The following is a 15,350-nucleotide window of genomic DNA, read 5'->3' as shown; positions in this document are numbered from 1 at the left end:
TAGAATGCAGTATTACAGTGTTTTCAGAATCCTTTACGATAATGGAAGTTAAACATTACAATAATGTTCCCCTTAAACCCATGTTCACAGCCCAAGCACTTTCAGGCCTCTCTCCCTTCCACAGCCTCCTCACACGCTCTCTTGCTCTCTCAGCAGAATACGCCGACATGGAGAGAGATAAATGTTGTTTCCATCTCTGGCCTGCCTTAATAACCCCACTCAGTAAAGATCTGGACTGTATCCCTGTATAGCATCTCAGTGTAGTGGATCTGTGTGTGTGTGTATGTGTGTGTGTGTGTGTGCGTGCGTGCGTGTGTGTGTGTGTGTGTGTGTGTGTGGTTGCGTGCGTGCGTGCGTGCGTGAGCCGAGCCCAGCACAGCCGATCCATTTAAAGGCAATCCAGAATATTAGAGAGGAGAAGGCCTCTATCTCTTCTGATTGGCTACAGTGCCAGTGACCTTTACCATTCGAGGCAGATTGGAGACCTTTTCTCTGGCTTCACTCTCAGGTCTAGACTGTAATGAAATGGGTTGCAGTGAAGCCCTGTGAGGATCCCTTCAAATGTCAATTTGAATGGTGGAGGGAAGCCGAGCTGAGAGCCTTTTTCATGAATTGAGAGCTCATGGTTCCTGGAACAGCTTAAAATTACACAGCAGTCATGGTTAAATCACTGTTTTATTCCCCCAAGTACAGTGTGTGTGCATTTTCTGCACACATGTACACACACACACATATCACGCATACACACGCATATTACACACACATACACACACAAAAGCAGAAAGCGCAGTCGATTTTGTGTGTGTGTGTGTGTGTGTGTGTGTCTGCATTAGTTGATCCCCCTGGCCTCCATGTCGCCCAGTCCTGTCTAAATACAGTGTATAAGAACATATGGCCTTACTTACACATAATGCACTGCCAGCTTGCCATACTAGCAATCTGATGTCTATCTTCGAATAACAGGACCTGAAGACATTATAGAGGATTATAGTATTGTCAGAATCACCCCTGTACAACTGAACATCCGTGTTCGTCCTTCAAAGGAGACAACCATCATGTTTGTCTGGTTTTCAGTTGCAGCATTAGAGGGAGGTTAGGAGAGAGCAGATGGGTTAATCTCCTGCATAAAGAGTGGATATTTACCTGCGTGTGTGTGTGTGTGTGTGTGTGTGTGTATGCATAGGCAGCAGAAATCATTAGCACAGTGTGTTTACAGTTCTCTCTCCTCTCTCTCTCTCTCTCTCTCTCTCTCTGTGTGTTCCAGGCTTTATGTCCAACATGCAGAGAAACCAGTCTGGCTCCCAGTTTGCACCACCACCTCAGTCGGGGCCCTCTTTGTCCCCTCACCCCTCTCCTGGTCCTGGGGGACAGATGTACCCAGGGATGGGGCCCTACCCCCATGGTGGTTCCAGTGGCCCCTATGGACCCCAGGGATCCCAGGCAAACCAGTATGGACCCCAAGGTAGGAAAACTACGTCGGTTATTCCATTATACTGATCTACGTTTAGTTAGTTAGTAACTCTGCTGTACAGAGTATGAACAGGTCATGGCTCATTAGTAAGCAGTTATCTGAATTGATCCACCTGCTGAGGAATGGCATTAGTATTTCCATGTTGTAGCAGCACTACTTGGCAGCCATATTTTATTCTCTCATAAGATTGGTATTTGAGAGAAAATGATGATGTGCAACTGTCTACATAGTATTTTGAGGAAACGAGGAAACGATAGTATTGAGATGGTTTTCCCTCTCTTGTGGCAGAGGCACCCCTCCCTCTCGCTCGCTCTTTCTCTCTCTCTCTCTCTCTCTCTCTCCCTCTCTCCCCCCTCTCTCCCCCCTCTCTCACTATGGGATTAAAGCCAAGGCTTTGTCAGAATATTCATGAAGGACTTGAACTCTAGACCCTACTCCTGCCTATTTCATTATAGGATTTAAGGCAGATTGAGGTGGTGGACCGGGCTGATAAAACATGTTTTCTGAGCACAATGTTGATGACGTTCAATCCCATTACTGGGGTCAGTGTTTTTATATTGCCCTCAGAAGAGAGTTTCAACTGCCCATTAATGTCATTAAAACCAATGTTGTCATGTTGTGACCTGTGGTAGAGTAGTGGGGAACAATAGAGAGGATGCTGCTAATCTGAGGGTGCAGTTCAATCAAACCCGTATTTTTTTCCCAGGATCAAATAAAATCAGAGAACGCTTTGAATAAAAAGCCATAGTCTGTGGTCACTCTATTTTACTGTACATTGTAAATTATAGTGTGAATTATGTCTATTTTAAGCCAGTAACCTGTCATAAATGCTGGCTACATGTTCCCCAGTCAAAAAGTCGTCTAAACATCTCAGTCATTTCAGCACTCGTGGGAAAAATAGTCAGAATGGATCTTTGCAATTAAGCTGGCTTTTAGAGTTGAGTGTTCTGGAACACGGCTTTAGAAAGCAGCAGTCAATCCCATATGTTTGCATCCGCTCTTCTGTTTCGTTCCCCTGGATGTGCACCAAAGGAAACGTTGGAGTATTAGTAATGTGTGTTTTAATGTGTCGTCGTGAGGAAAGCACCATTCATGTGTGTGTTTTTCTAATATTGCTGAGACCTTCCCATTAGTTCATGTTGATTAATATCTCTAATGCATATGGTATTTGATGTCTCTCCACCCACTCTTATCTGCTAATGTGACTTAGCTGGGATGACAGCCAGTGGCTGAGGCAGAGCAGAACAGTAATATAAAAAGTCTGGAGTCAGATGAGCATGAAACACTGCACAGCTGACAGGAGGGGTATTCTTGCCTGTGACAGGGAGAACAAGCCAAACCCTCCATACACACATATACACGCACGCACACATGCACATACACACACCTTTTCTCACTGTCTTTCTCTCTTCTTCCTCTCTCACACATACACTCAACACACAAACACACAGTCCCCTCCTGAGGAACATGTGTTGGAGTGGGTCCATGGAGCCCCCAGGCGGTTGGAGTGCTCTTACGGCGGGGGTGCGGGGTGGACTCTGAGCTCTGGTTTTTAAAGGTTTTGTTCAGGCTGGTCTGTTCAGGCTGGTCTGTCTTGGCTGGGGCCTGGGCCGAGGTGAACAGGCCAGGCAGATGCTGCTCATTGTTTTTAATGACGGCTCCATCTGCTTCGTGTCTCCCCCCGCGCCACAAAATTACTAGCCCATTAAACCAACATGGAAACGCACTCCAAGTTCCTGATCCTTGCACTGTGTTATTCTTGGCCTGTCTTGGCACTGCTAGGAGATCCAAGCCCCAGGCTGTGAACAACTGAACACACATCAGTGTGTATGTGTGTGTGCTTCAGCCAAGGATGCTCTCTTTCTGCACTCTCTCTCTCTCTCTCTCTCTCTCTCTCTCTCTCTCTCTCTCTCTCTCTCTCTCTCTCTCTCTCTCTCTCTCTCTCTCTCTCTCTCTCTCTCTCTCAGCTTACCTCACTCGCCTCTCACACACTGACACAGTGAGCTTGTACTCTGGCTAAGAACATGAAAACGGTCTCATGTTTCATTGTGTAACTTAAAGGCTACAGCATTCCTCTTTTATCATGGGAAAATTATATTACAACCTACAGCTCAGCACAAGGAAATCTGCTGCCTCCCCAGCTAATAACAAACGTTCCCACAACTTTAGAGAACGTTCTCTTAAGTCTCATTAGGTCATTAACTAATGTTATTGTGGTGTGCAAGGAATGTTTCCAAGAGACCATTCCCTTAATGTCAAATAGAACTTACCCAGAACGTGGTTACCATGTTCTCAGAATGCAATGTCCTAGACATGTTTCATGGGAACATTGCAGGAACAGTTTTGTATATCAGTTATCAGGACGTCGCCTGATGGTCCCAAAGAAACGTTCTCCCAAAATGAAACAGTTCATTACACATCACACCTTGTTAGTGTTCCCGGTTGGTGAACCACTGATTCATTCATAGTTCTTTGTCTGTTGGCAAGGTTAGAGATACTCACACACAGTGCTTTTAACATAGTATTTTCAACTTACATTTTTGACACAGATGATTACATTGTGAATGTTCATTTATACAATTATTATTATTCAAAATGTCCTCTCCTGGGATTTGAACTCACAAACACTTGGTTCACTGTATTCTGATCTTCCTGCTACAACACCGTGTCAGATATGACAGCATCTGACTTTTCTCATCATTGATTTGATTGACTTATTTCAGCAAGGGCTTTCTGTATAATTGTCTAATGTTGGTGGGTATGTTAACCTGCTTTAATGATACTCCTGAATCAGTATGATCCATAAAATAGTTTTTCTTGAGTGTACGTTTAACAAATAAAATCAAATCAAATTGTATTTGTCACATGCGCCGAATATAACAGGTGTAGACCTTACAGTGAAATGCTTACTTAAGAGCCCCTAACCAACAATGCAGTTTAAAAAATATGGATAAGAATAAGAAATAAAAGTAACAAGTAATTAAAGAGCAGCAGTAAAATAGCAATAGCGAGACTATATATAGGTGGGTACCGGTACAGAGTCAATGTGTGGGGGCACCAGTTAGTTGAGGTAATATGTACATATAGGTAGAGTTATTAAAGTGACTATGCATAGATGATAACAACAGAGAGTAGCAGTGGTGTAAAAGAGGGGGGGGGCAATGCAAATAGTCTGGGTAGCCATTGATTAGATGTTCAGGGGTCTTATGGCTTGGGGGTAGAAGCTGGTTAGAAGCCTCTTGGACCTAGACTTGGCGCTCCGGTACCACTTACCGTGCGGTAGCAGAGCGAACAGTCTATGACTAGGGTGGCTGGAGTCTTTGAAAATTTTTAGGGCCTTCCTCTGACACTGCCTGGTATAGAGCTCCTGAGTGGTGCAGTGGTCTAAGACACTGCATCTCAGTGCAAGTGGCATTGCTGCAGTACCTGGTTTGAATCCAGGCTGCATCACATCCAGCTGTGATTTGGAGTCACATAGGGCGGTGCACAATTGGCCCAGTGCCGGCTGGGTAGGCTGTTCTTGACTGACTTGCCTAGTTAATAAAAAAAAATGTAGAGGTCCTGGATGGCAGGAAGCTTGGCCCCAGTGATGTACTGGGCCATATGCACTACCCTCTGTAATGCCTTGTGGTCGGAGGCAGAGCAGTTGCCATACCAGTCAGGATGCTCTTGATGGTGCAGCTGTAGAACCTTTTGAGGATCTTAGGACCCATGGTGTGCTTGACCCATGGTGTGCTTGGACCATGTTAGTTTGTTGGTGATGTGGACACGGAACTTGAAGCTCTCAACCTGCTCCACTACAGCGCCATCGATGAGAATGTGTGCATTCTCGGTCTTCTTTTTCCTGTAGTCTACAATCATCTCCTTTGTCTTGATCACATTGAGGGAGAGGTTGTTGTCCTGGCACCACACGGTCAGGTCTCTGACCTCCTCCCTATAGGCTGTCTCATCATTGTCGTGATCAGGCCTACCACTGTTGTGTCATCGGCAAACTTAATGATGGTGTTGGAGTCGTGCCTGGCCGTGCAGTCATGAGTGAACAGGGAGTACAGGAGGGGACTGAGCACGCACCCTTGAGGGGCCCCTGTGTTGAGGATCAGAGTGGCGGATGTGTTGTTACCTACCCTTACCACCTGGGGGCGGCCCGTCCAGTGTCTGTGTTCTTTTTCCCATCTTAACCTTTTATTTTTTTTGTCCAGTCTTTTTCTTTGCAACTCTGCCTAGAAAGCCATCATCCCGGAGTCGCCTCTTCACTATTGATGTTGAGACTAGTGTTTTGCGGGTACTTTTTATTGAAGCTGCCAGTTGAGGACTTCCAGTGAGGCGTCTGTTTCTCAAATCAGACACTCTAATGTACTTGTCCTCTTGCGCAGTTGTGCACCAGGGCCTCCCACTCGTTCTATTCTGGTTAGAGTCAGTTTGCGCTGTTCTGTGAAGGGAGTAGTACACAGCGTTTTACGAGATCTTCAGTTTCTTGACAATTTCTCACGTGGAATAGCCTTAATTTCTCAGAACAAGAATAGACTGATGAGTTTCAGAAGAAAGTTCTTTGTTTCTGGCCATTTTGACCCTGTAATCAAACCCACAAATGCTGATGCTCCAGATACTCAACTAGTCTAAAGAAGGCCAGTTTTATTGCTTCTTTAATCAGGACAACAGTTTTCAGCTGTGCTAACATAATTGCAAAAGGGTTTTCTAATGATCAATTAGCCTTTTAAAATGATAAACTTGGATTAGCTAACACAACGTGCCATTGGAACACAGTAGTGATGGTTGCTGACAATGGGCCTCTGTACGCCTATGTAGATATTCCATTAAAAATCTGCCGTTTCCAGCTACAAGTTATTTACAACATTAACAATGTCTACACTGTATATCTAATCAATTTGATGTTATTTTAATAAACCAAAAATGTGCTTTTCTTTCAAAAACAAGGACATTTCTAAGTGACCCCAAACTTTTGAACGGTACTGTATATAAAAAAGAAAAAAATGGTTGGTGACAACTCCGCTAGTGCGTCTCAAACCCAGGCCATCAGCACCAATGACAAGCACCCTTGGATATGTGCTTATTGGGCCAGTCTAGTTAGGTCCTGTCCTGTCCAGAAGAAACCCTACCTCCCTAGGCACTTTTGTAGACTTAATAGGTGTAAGGCTGTAAGCAATAGCTCTGTTAAAAGTACACTCAAGAAAAACTTTTATTGATCATAGTGATTCAGGAGTATCATTAACATCATTAACTGGGGTGGCAGGTAGCCTAGTGGTTAAAGCATTGTTGCTGCAATAAGTAAGTCAAAGATGAGAATAGTCAAATTAACCTATACGTGGCAGTAAGATTTACTGATACATGACATGTAGATGGTGGTGTAGCAGAAAAATTGGTGTACTGTGGACCAAAAGGTTGTCAGTTCAAATCCCAGGTGAGCACTGTTGAATAATAATTACTGTAAAGATGATGATGTATGTCAAATATGTCAGTTGAAACTTTGCCAACTGTCTTCATCAGGGTATATTATTAAATTATTATATTATTAAATAATTGCATCTGAGCTCCTAGAGTGTGTGGCTCTTTTTCAAAGGAAAGGGACAGTGACAAAATTATTAGGGTGAGGCACATGGGCTACTACCAGCTTACTACACAACATACACTTAGTATTACTTTCTTAGCTATAGTATATATATCTCCCTGGCATATTACATAATTTATGCAGCAGCATACAATACATTTTTGGACTCACCTTGTTGTGCTGTGCCAAGTTGAACAGGAATGTGGTGTCGCGGTCCTTGTGAGAACATTTTGTCATCAAACTTTGTCATCAAAGTCTCTGGATGTATGGAAGTCTCTGGATTTATGGTGCTTTCAAGACAACTGGGAACTCGGAAAAAAACAAAGTTGAAACATGACGTTAGTGATCTTTAGGTCGGAGCACTAGAAAGATGGTTTTGAGTTGGATGACTGTTCAAAACGTATTTTCCCAGTCTGAGCTTGTTTTTTTTCAGAGTTCCCAGTTGTCTTGAACTCACTGAAGTCTGAAATTTGATGTTTTGAACACGGCAGAAGTCATGCTGGATTGACTGCATGGCCAATGTATTCAACCTTTTCTTGCCCATGGTGTTGAATGTTTATCCTTTTAAGCTTGGAAAAGAGACCCTTGAACCCAGACTTGGACCACACACTCACTCCACTGAATAGCAGGCTAGTGATTGCTTTGCAATGCTTGCAGCTTCCAAACCACTCATTGTTGAATTTGCAATCTCCAACTTGTTGTGTAATGTTTATTTCCAACGGCCAATGAGCACCGATATGTTTTGTCTATAATTTCTCTTCATATGACCAGGATTGAAAAGGACTTGCCAGTAGATTGTCAAATCAAATCAAATCAAATTTATTTATATAGCCCTTCTTAAATCAGCTGATATCTCAAAGTGCTGTACAGAAACCCAGCCTAAAACCCCAAACAGCAAGCAATGCAGGTGTAGAAGTCAATGTGATTAATGATGATGACTGCTTGTCTAGCTTCTTGCGGATCAGTGGGACGCTAGCGTCCCACCTCGCCAACATCCGGTGAAATTGCAGAGCGCGAAATTCAAAATACAAAATTCGTAATATTAAATATTCATGAAAATACAAGTGTCTTACATCGTTTAAAAGCTTATCTTCTTGTTAATCCAGCCGCTTTGTCAGACGTCAAAAAGGCTTTACGGCGAAAGCATACCATGCAATTATCTGAGGACAGCGCCCCGCATACAAAAGCATTACAAACATTTTCCAAATAAGCAGAGGCGTCACAAAAGTCAGAAATAGCGATAAAATAATTCACTTACCTCTGAAGATTTTCCTCTGTTTGTAATCCCAAGGGTCCCAGCTACATAACAAATGGTTGTTTTGTTCGATAAAGTCCTTCTGTATATCCCCAAAAAGTCAGTTTACTTGGCAAGCTTGATTCAGTAATCCACCGGTTTCCCTCGTTCAAAATGCATACAAATGAATCCCAAAAATTACCAATAAACTTCGTCCAAACAAGTCAAACAATGTTTCTAATCAATCCTCAGGTACCCTAATATGTAAATAAACGATACAATTTAAGACGGAGAATAGTATGTTCATTACCGGAGATAAATAACAAAGTGCGCGCCCTCATTCACGCGCACCTCAATACTACAGCCAAAATGGGAGCCACCTAGAAAAACTACAAATTCTAGCTCATTTTTCAAAAAACAAGCTTGAAACTCTTTCTAAAGACTGTTGACATTTACTGTAAGCCCTAGGAACTGCAATCTGGGAGGTATTCCATTGATTTTCCCATAGACAGCCATTACAATGAGTGGTGATCTCAACAACAAAAAAATCTAGATGGATTCTCATCGGATTTTCGCCTGCTATATCAGTTCTGTTATACTCACAGACATTATTTTATCATTTTTAGAAACGTTAGAGTGTTTTCTATCCAATACTACCAATAATATGCATATCCTAGCTTCTGGGCCTGAGTAACAGGCAGTTTACTTTTGGCACCTCAGTCATCCAAACTTCCGAATACTGCCCCCTATCCCAAAGAAGCTAGCTTGCTAGCTAAGATTTTGAAAATATGTTGTTGACATGATAAGTCCAATCAAAGCTACGGTACATATAACGTGATTTGAGGTAATTTTAGATTTTGCGATGATGTAGTGTCCCCATAAGTGACAGAACACTGAGCCAATCACGTCGCAACTAGGGAACATTACCAACCTTTACGCTCTGTATTTTCCGCTGGCTGCCCCACCACCACCACCACAGAAAGCACTGAGCTAGGCTGAAACACCTGCATTTTGGAGCTGACTTAATCATGAAAGAAAAATAGAAACCATGTTCGTATGCAGCTTTATTAACTAAATTATTCAAAAAAAATTTAACATTGTTTACAAACTGAGATGTGACACAAATCATTGCCAAAATAACATGCAAAAGAGGCAAAAATTATAATTATTATTTTTCCTTTTGGCTAAACAGGTGGGGCTCTGCCAAGTCCTGATAACTGATACACAGAAATGTTCTTGCAATGTTTCCATGACACGTGTCTAGAACATAAATATATTATGTTCTGAGAACATGGCAACCATGTTCTGGGCATGTGCTGTTTGATATTAAGAGAATGTTCTTGTAACTCTTAACGCCAAAAGGTTTTTGCTAAAATAGATAGAATGTTACCCTAACTAACTCAAACAGGGGAAACATTACAAAAAGTTCTTTAACATTATCTAGTTGTTGATACCAAGCTCTTCTTACGGATCAAATCCCTTTAGCGGGATCGATTTGACAACAACCAGTGAAAGTGCAGGGCGCCAAATTCAAAACAGCAAAAATCTCATAATTAAAATTCCTCAAACATACAAGTATTATACACCATTTTAAAGACAAGATTCTCATTAATCCAACCACAGTGTCCGATTTCAAAAAGGCTTTACAGCGAAAGCACACCAAACGATTATGTTAGGTCAGCACCTAGTCACAAAAAAACATACAGCCATTTTCCAGCCAAAGAGAGGAGTCACAAAAAGCAGAAATAGAGATAAAATGAATCACTAACCTTTGATGATCTTCATCAGATGGCGCTCATAGGACTTCATGTTACACAATACATGTATGTTTTGTTCGATAAAGTTTATATTTATATCCAAAAATCTCAGTTTGCATTGGCGCGTTATGTTCAGTAATGTTTTGCCTCCAAAACCCCCGGTGACTTTGCAGAGAGCCACATCAATTTACAGAAATACTTGTGTGTTATGCACAGAATTAAAGATACACTTCTCCTTAATGCAACCGCTGTGTCAGATTTCAAAAAAGCTTCACGGTGAAAGCACACTTTGCAATAATCTGAGTACAGCGCTCAGACACCAAAAGAAGCTATACAGATACCCGCCATGTTGTGCAGTCAACAGAAGTCAGAAATAGAATTATAAATATACACTTACCTTTGATGATCTTCATCGGAATGCACTCCCAGGAATCCCAGTTCCACAATAAATGTTCGTTTTATTCGATAAAGTTCATCGTTATGTCCAAATACCTCCATTTTGTTTATGCATTAGGTTCACTATTACAAATGCAAGGCGCGCGCTTACTAAGTCCAGACGAAAAGTCAAAAAAGTTATACTACAGTTTGTAGAAACATGTCAAACAATGTATAGAATCAATCTTTAGGATGTTTTTATCATAAATCGTCAATAAAATTCCAACCGGACAATTCCTTTCTCTTTAGGAATGAAGATGAACTCAGCTCGCTCCCAAGGCCGCACGCGTGACTGAGCTCATGACTTTTTCTCAGACACCTGGTTCTATTAGCTTTTATTCTCTCCCCATTCACAGTAGAAGCCTGAAACAACGTTCTAAAGACTGTTGACATCTAGTGGAAGCCTTAGGAAGTGCAATATGACCCCACAGACACTGAATATTGGATAGGGAATCACTTGAAAAACTACAAGCCTCAGATTTCCCACTTCCTGGTTGAATTTTTCTCAGGTTTTCGCCTGCCATATGAGTTCTGGTATACTCACAGACATCATTCAAACAGTTTTAGAAACTTCAGAGTGTTTTCTATCCACATATTCTAATAATATGCATATCCTAGATTCTGGGCCTGAGTAGCAGGCAGTTTACTCTGGGCGCGTTTTTTCATCCGGACGTCTCAATACTGCCCCCTATCCCAAAGAGGTTAAAGGCCTCCAGTTGTTCTCTCATCTGCTCTGCAGACATGCTCTATAAGACAGTCAGTGAAAAGAGGAAACGCCTGCTGTGCCTCTCCCACACCTAACATTCCACTCTCAACCTCCACTGCTTTGGACAGCAGTTTGTGAGCCTGAACGCTTTGCTGGGCCCTTATACCTAATTCGGTTAAAGGAAAGCTCGATCCCAGGGAGCCGGAGGGGCAGTGGAGGTTTTGGGAAATGGGTTGGACTGAGTACGAAGCCCTGAGGTGCTCCAGAGCTGCTGCACCACAGACGCCCTGCTGAAAGAGATGCTGAGAGAAATACTGAGGTGGCTCTGAGAGGATCTACCTGGGGCCTCGGGCCAGAAGAGAGGGAGGGAGGGAGGGAGAGAGAGAGAGAGAGAGCGAGAGAGAGAGGGGGAGGGGGAGAGAGAGAGAGAGAGAGAGAGAGAGAGAGAGGGAGGGAAGAGGTGAGAGAATTTCACAGTGATAGAATGGAAAATGAAAAAATTATACTTCTACGCATAATCCGTCTCTCCAAAAAAATGATGTCATCCTTCCAATTTGTTTGTGCTCAGCAACATACTATACAGTATTTTTTATTATATTAGCCAAGCAACTCTGCCCATTCTCTACGTCCTGCAGCTGTAGAATACAGCCGCAGCCGTGTAATCTGTGTTACATTCCTCAGTGATGGTGTACACAGATTCAGTGGGCAGCTATTCTCTGGTACACAGGGTTTTTTCCTGTGGTGGCCAGGGATGGGCGAGCCGGCTGTTAGCAATGCTGCATCCATTCTGCTGAGGAAGCAGTGTCTGTAATCTGTTCGGTCACAGTCCTCCTTTTCCCGCGGGAGTGTGGGGATTAAATACAGCTCGGCAACAACGTCCTCAGAAAGGGTGACCAAGCCTGGAATTTCCATGTAATTGGTAACGCACCACAGTCTTCTCTCTGTCTCTTTCTGTGGGTTATAAATACCATACCTCCTAAAGACCACCGTATCCTGAGAGAGGAGGGAGGGTCGGGAGAACAGGAAGGTATGGAGAAGAAATTACATCTTTCTGGTGCTTTTTCTCTCTGTTTTGCTTGTAAATGTGTCTAAACAGCAAAAGGATGATCCGGTGATGATCAGCTGTTTGAATGTTGTGTGAAGGTCTGAATGAGGACAGGAGGTCACTCAGAGCGGCCCTCGATGATGTGGCGGTACTCTGGGTGAGAGATGGGCCCCTCAGTGGCTGTAGAGGGCAGAGCAGAGCAGGCAGAGGCAACACTAATCCGCCCTGAAGCAGCAGTCTGGCGCAGCACCAGCTACAGTACCAACCATCCTGAAAATTAGCTATTCTCACCCTGAAGAAGAAAATCTCACAGTTAAGCTGAATGTGGATCCTTCTCGCCCCTCGAAAAAAGCAAAACAAAACTTTATAAGATAAAAGATACACTATATATACAGAAGTATGTGGACACCCCTTCAAGGATAGGGGATTCAGCTATTTCAGCCACACCCATTGCTGGCAGGTGTATAAAATCAAGCACACCGCCATGCAATCTCCATAGACAAACATTGGCAGTAGAATGGCCTTACTGAAGAGCTGAGTGATTTCACAAGCCTAAGATTACCATGCACAATGCTAAATGTCAGTGGTGTAAAGCTCACCACCGTTGGCAGTCCAACGAGTTTGGCAGATGCCAGTAGACCACTAACTGCCCGATTGCATAGTGCCAACTGTAAAGGTTGGTGTAGGAGGAATAATGGTCTGGGGCTGTTTGTCATGGTTTGGGCTAGGCCCCTTAGTTCCAGTGAAGGGAAATCTTAACAGCAACTTTGTGGCAACAGTTTGGGGAAGGCCCTTTCCTGTTTCAGCATGACAATGCCCCCTGGCACAAAGCGAGGTCCATACAGAAATGGTTTGTCGACATCAGTGTGGAATATCTTGACTGGCCTGCACAGAGCCCTGACCGAAACACCTTTGGCATGATTTGGAATGCCGACTGCGGGCCTAATCACCCAACATCAGTGCTGACCTCACTAATGATCTTGTCGCTGAATGGAAGCAAGTCCCCTCAGCAATGTTCTAACATCTAGTGGAAAGTCTTCCCATAAGAGTGGAGGCTGTTATAGCAGTAAAGGGGGACCAACTCCATATTAATGCCCATGATTTTGGAATGTGATGCTTGACGAGCAGGTGTCCACACACTTCTGGTCATGTACTGTATATATATTTTTAAGCGTATCTCTGGTCCCCCTTAACTTGGCACTCTTAAACTGAAGATAGTCTCATAAACGTCAGTATGACTGATCAACTCTGTCCAGTTTAATGTGAATGTCCTCGTTCATACGACTCTCATGGTAACGTTTGTGTCAGTGTAAACCACAGTAGATTAGGACCCTGGCCGGGCCCTCTCGGAAACTTCACAGGCTCTGCCTCTTACTCCTTTTTTGGACAGGACCTTGGGTGCTAAAGATGGAAAAATCCAGTCGGAGTGTCCACCTAAGTCAAAACCAGAGAAGGAGAGCGAGAGCACAGCCAAGAACCACAGTGTCCACACACATACAGACACACACACAGAGAGCAGTTAGAAGCCATGGAGCAGAGCCAGGGTCCAGCCACTGTGACTGTGTGGGATGAGATAGGCCTCTGACTCAGGCGTTTCAGCTGCAGCACGTACAGTACTGTAGAACGGGAAGGAGAGAGAGGATACCACACGCCAGATGATTCCCATGGCTCTCTTCTCAACTATGTCACTGCTTTGAAAAGAGTGGAATGGTATTGTGCCTCACCTTTTACTTGCACACAGACATGTACAGAAACACACACACACACCACAAATGCACACAGGCACACCTTCCCCTATCCATGTTTTAAACATCCTCCTGTGTTTGTCTTCCATCCCCCTTTTTCTCTGAACGGTTCCCTTTTTAGAAAGTTTAAGATGGGGCCCCAAAACCCTTGACAGGTGTCAACAGTGTTCCAAATCAGCTACCTCCCCAGATACAGATCTGACTCTGCATCTCCTCCTACACTAGATTTCATCACACATTCTGAACAAATTCAACTGGAGCAGCAGAGTTTCATGGGAAATTATTTTATTTTGATTTGATATAAATCCCATCTCCGGGGGGAACTTTTTTGCTGTTGGACTCACAGGCTTATGTCATGCGGAATGTCTTTCCACTGAAGCAGCTCGAGGATACCAAAAGACATTTCCATTTTTGGAGTCAGTTCCTCACACAGAATATTTTCATTCAACTCCCTCATTCAGAGCCAAAAAAACCTTTATGTTTAAAGCGACTTGATCCCCTTTTCCAGACATATTCTCAGAGGATTAGGCTGTAAGCCCCAACTAAAGCACTCTTAATAAAATCAAAATAAATAGCCACCTTCACAAAAGGGACGCCACATTTTCTATTTTTCATGGAATTGTCCTTAGAGAAAAAGTCACGGTGGAAAGTACCCATGCCTGCTTTGTGTGCTCTGTGTGTGTGTGGAGACTCCTTTTCCAGCTGGTTCTGGACTGTGTTGAGCCAAAATGGAGGGGTTTAAGTGTGCTTTAGGAAGGCTTGTGTCGTCATGCCTGTATGGCTGCTGGGGCAGGGAGAAAGCCTTAACTGCAGATTAGAATGACTCTCAAGTGTTTCTCAGACTCATGCTTAAGCTGTGCAATTGCTCCCATGCCGATTCAGCATCCCTCCCCTCCCATAGATGTTAAATTTGCAGCCAATGTCAATAGCAAAGGCTTCAGTGAAACAAACACCTGTATCCACATCTGCATAGATGCACCCTACAGAGGCTATTGAGTCAAAAATGTCATGCTGTAGTATGTGTCAGTTTATCTGTTTTATCTGACATTTGCTTTTATTTGACATATGAAGTTTAAATCCTATAACAATGTTATCCTTGTGCTGATACGGCGTAGCTACATATTGTAATGATATGGGAATTTAGCAGATGCTTAAACCTAAAAACAAATTCAGTTGACTCGAATATAAGATGATCCTTGTGTGCCAGACTTGTAGGTTCTCCTCTGTACTGGGTGCAGAGCGATTGAGAGAAAATGTCACATGGCTTCGTGAAACTACCATAAAATAGATGACTGAATTCATTACGGTCACTATTCATGTTGAGGGATACATTTATTGTTATTGTTAACCTGGTGTCTACTCACTCCCAGATGTTCTATGTCTCCTCTCTC

The 15,350-nt window shown here is 43.2% G+C and overlaps 1 protein-coding gene across 1 annotated transcript in view; it reads left to right on the top strand.

The window, feature by feature from the left end:
* The window catches only part of LOC106575065 (AT-rich interactive domain-containing protein 1B), a 196,546-nt gene that overhangs the window by 136,599 nt on the left and 44,597 nt on the right, over positions 1-15,350 (top strand). Inside the window, exon 4 of the mRNA XM_082971199.1 lies at positions 1,265-1,462. Coding sequence (XP_082827325.1) covers positions 1,265-1,462 — 198 coding nt within the window. The remainder of the gene's footprint in view (positions 1-1,264; positions 1,463-15,350) is intronic.

Source organism: Salmo salar, chromosome 01, assembly GCF_965601325.2.
Source record: "Salmo salar chromosome 01, fSalSal1, whole genome shotgun sequence".
In the NCBI taxonomy this organism is placed as follows: domain Eukaryota; kingdom Metazoa; phylum Chordata; class Actinopteri; order Salmoniformes; family Salmonidae; genus Salmo; species Salmo salar.
Note: the sequence above shows the minus strand (reverse complement) of the source record. Positions and strands in the feature narration are given on the sequence as shown.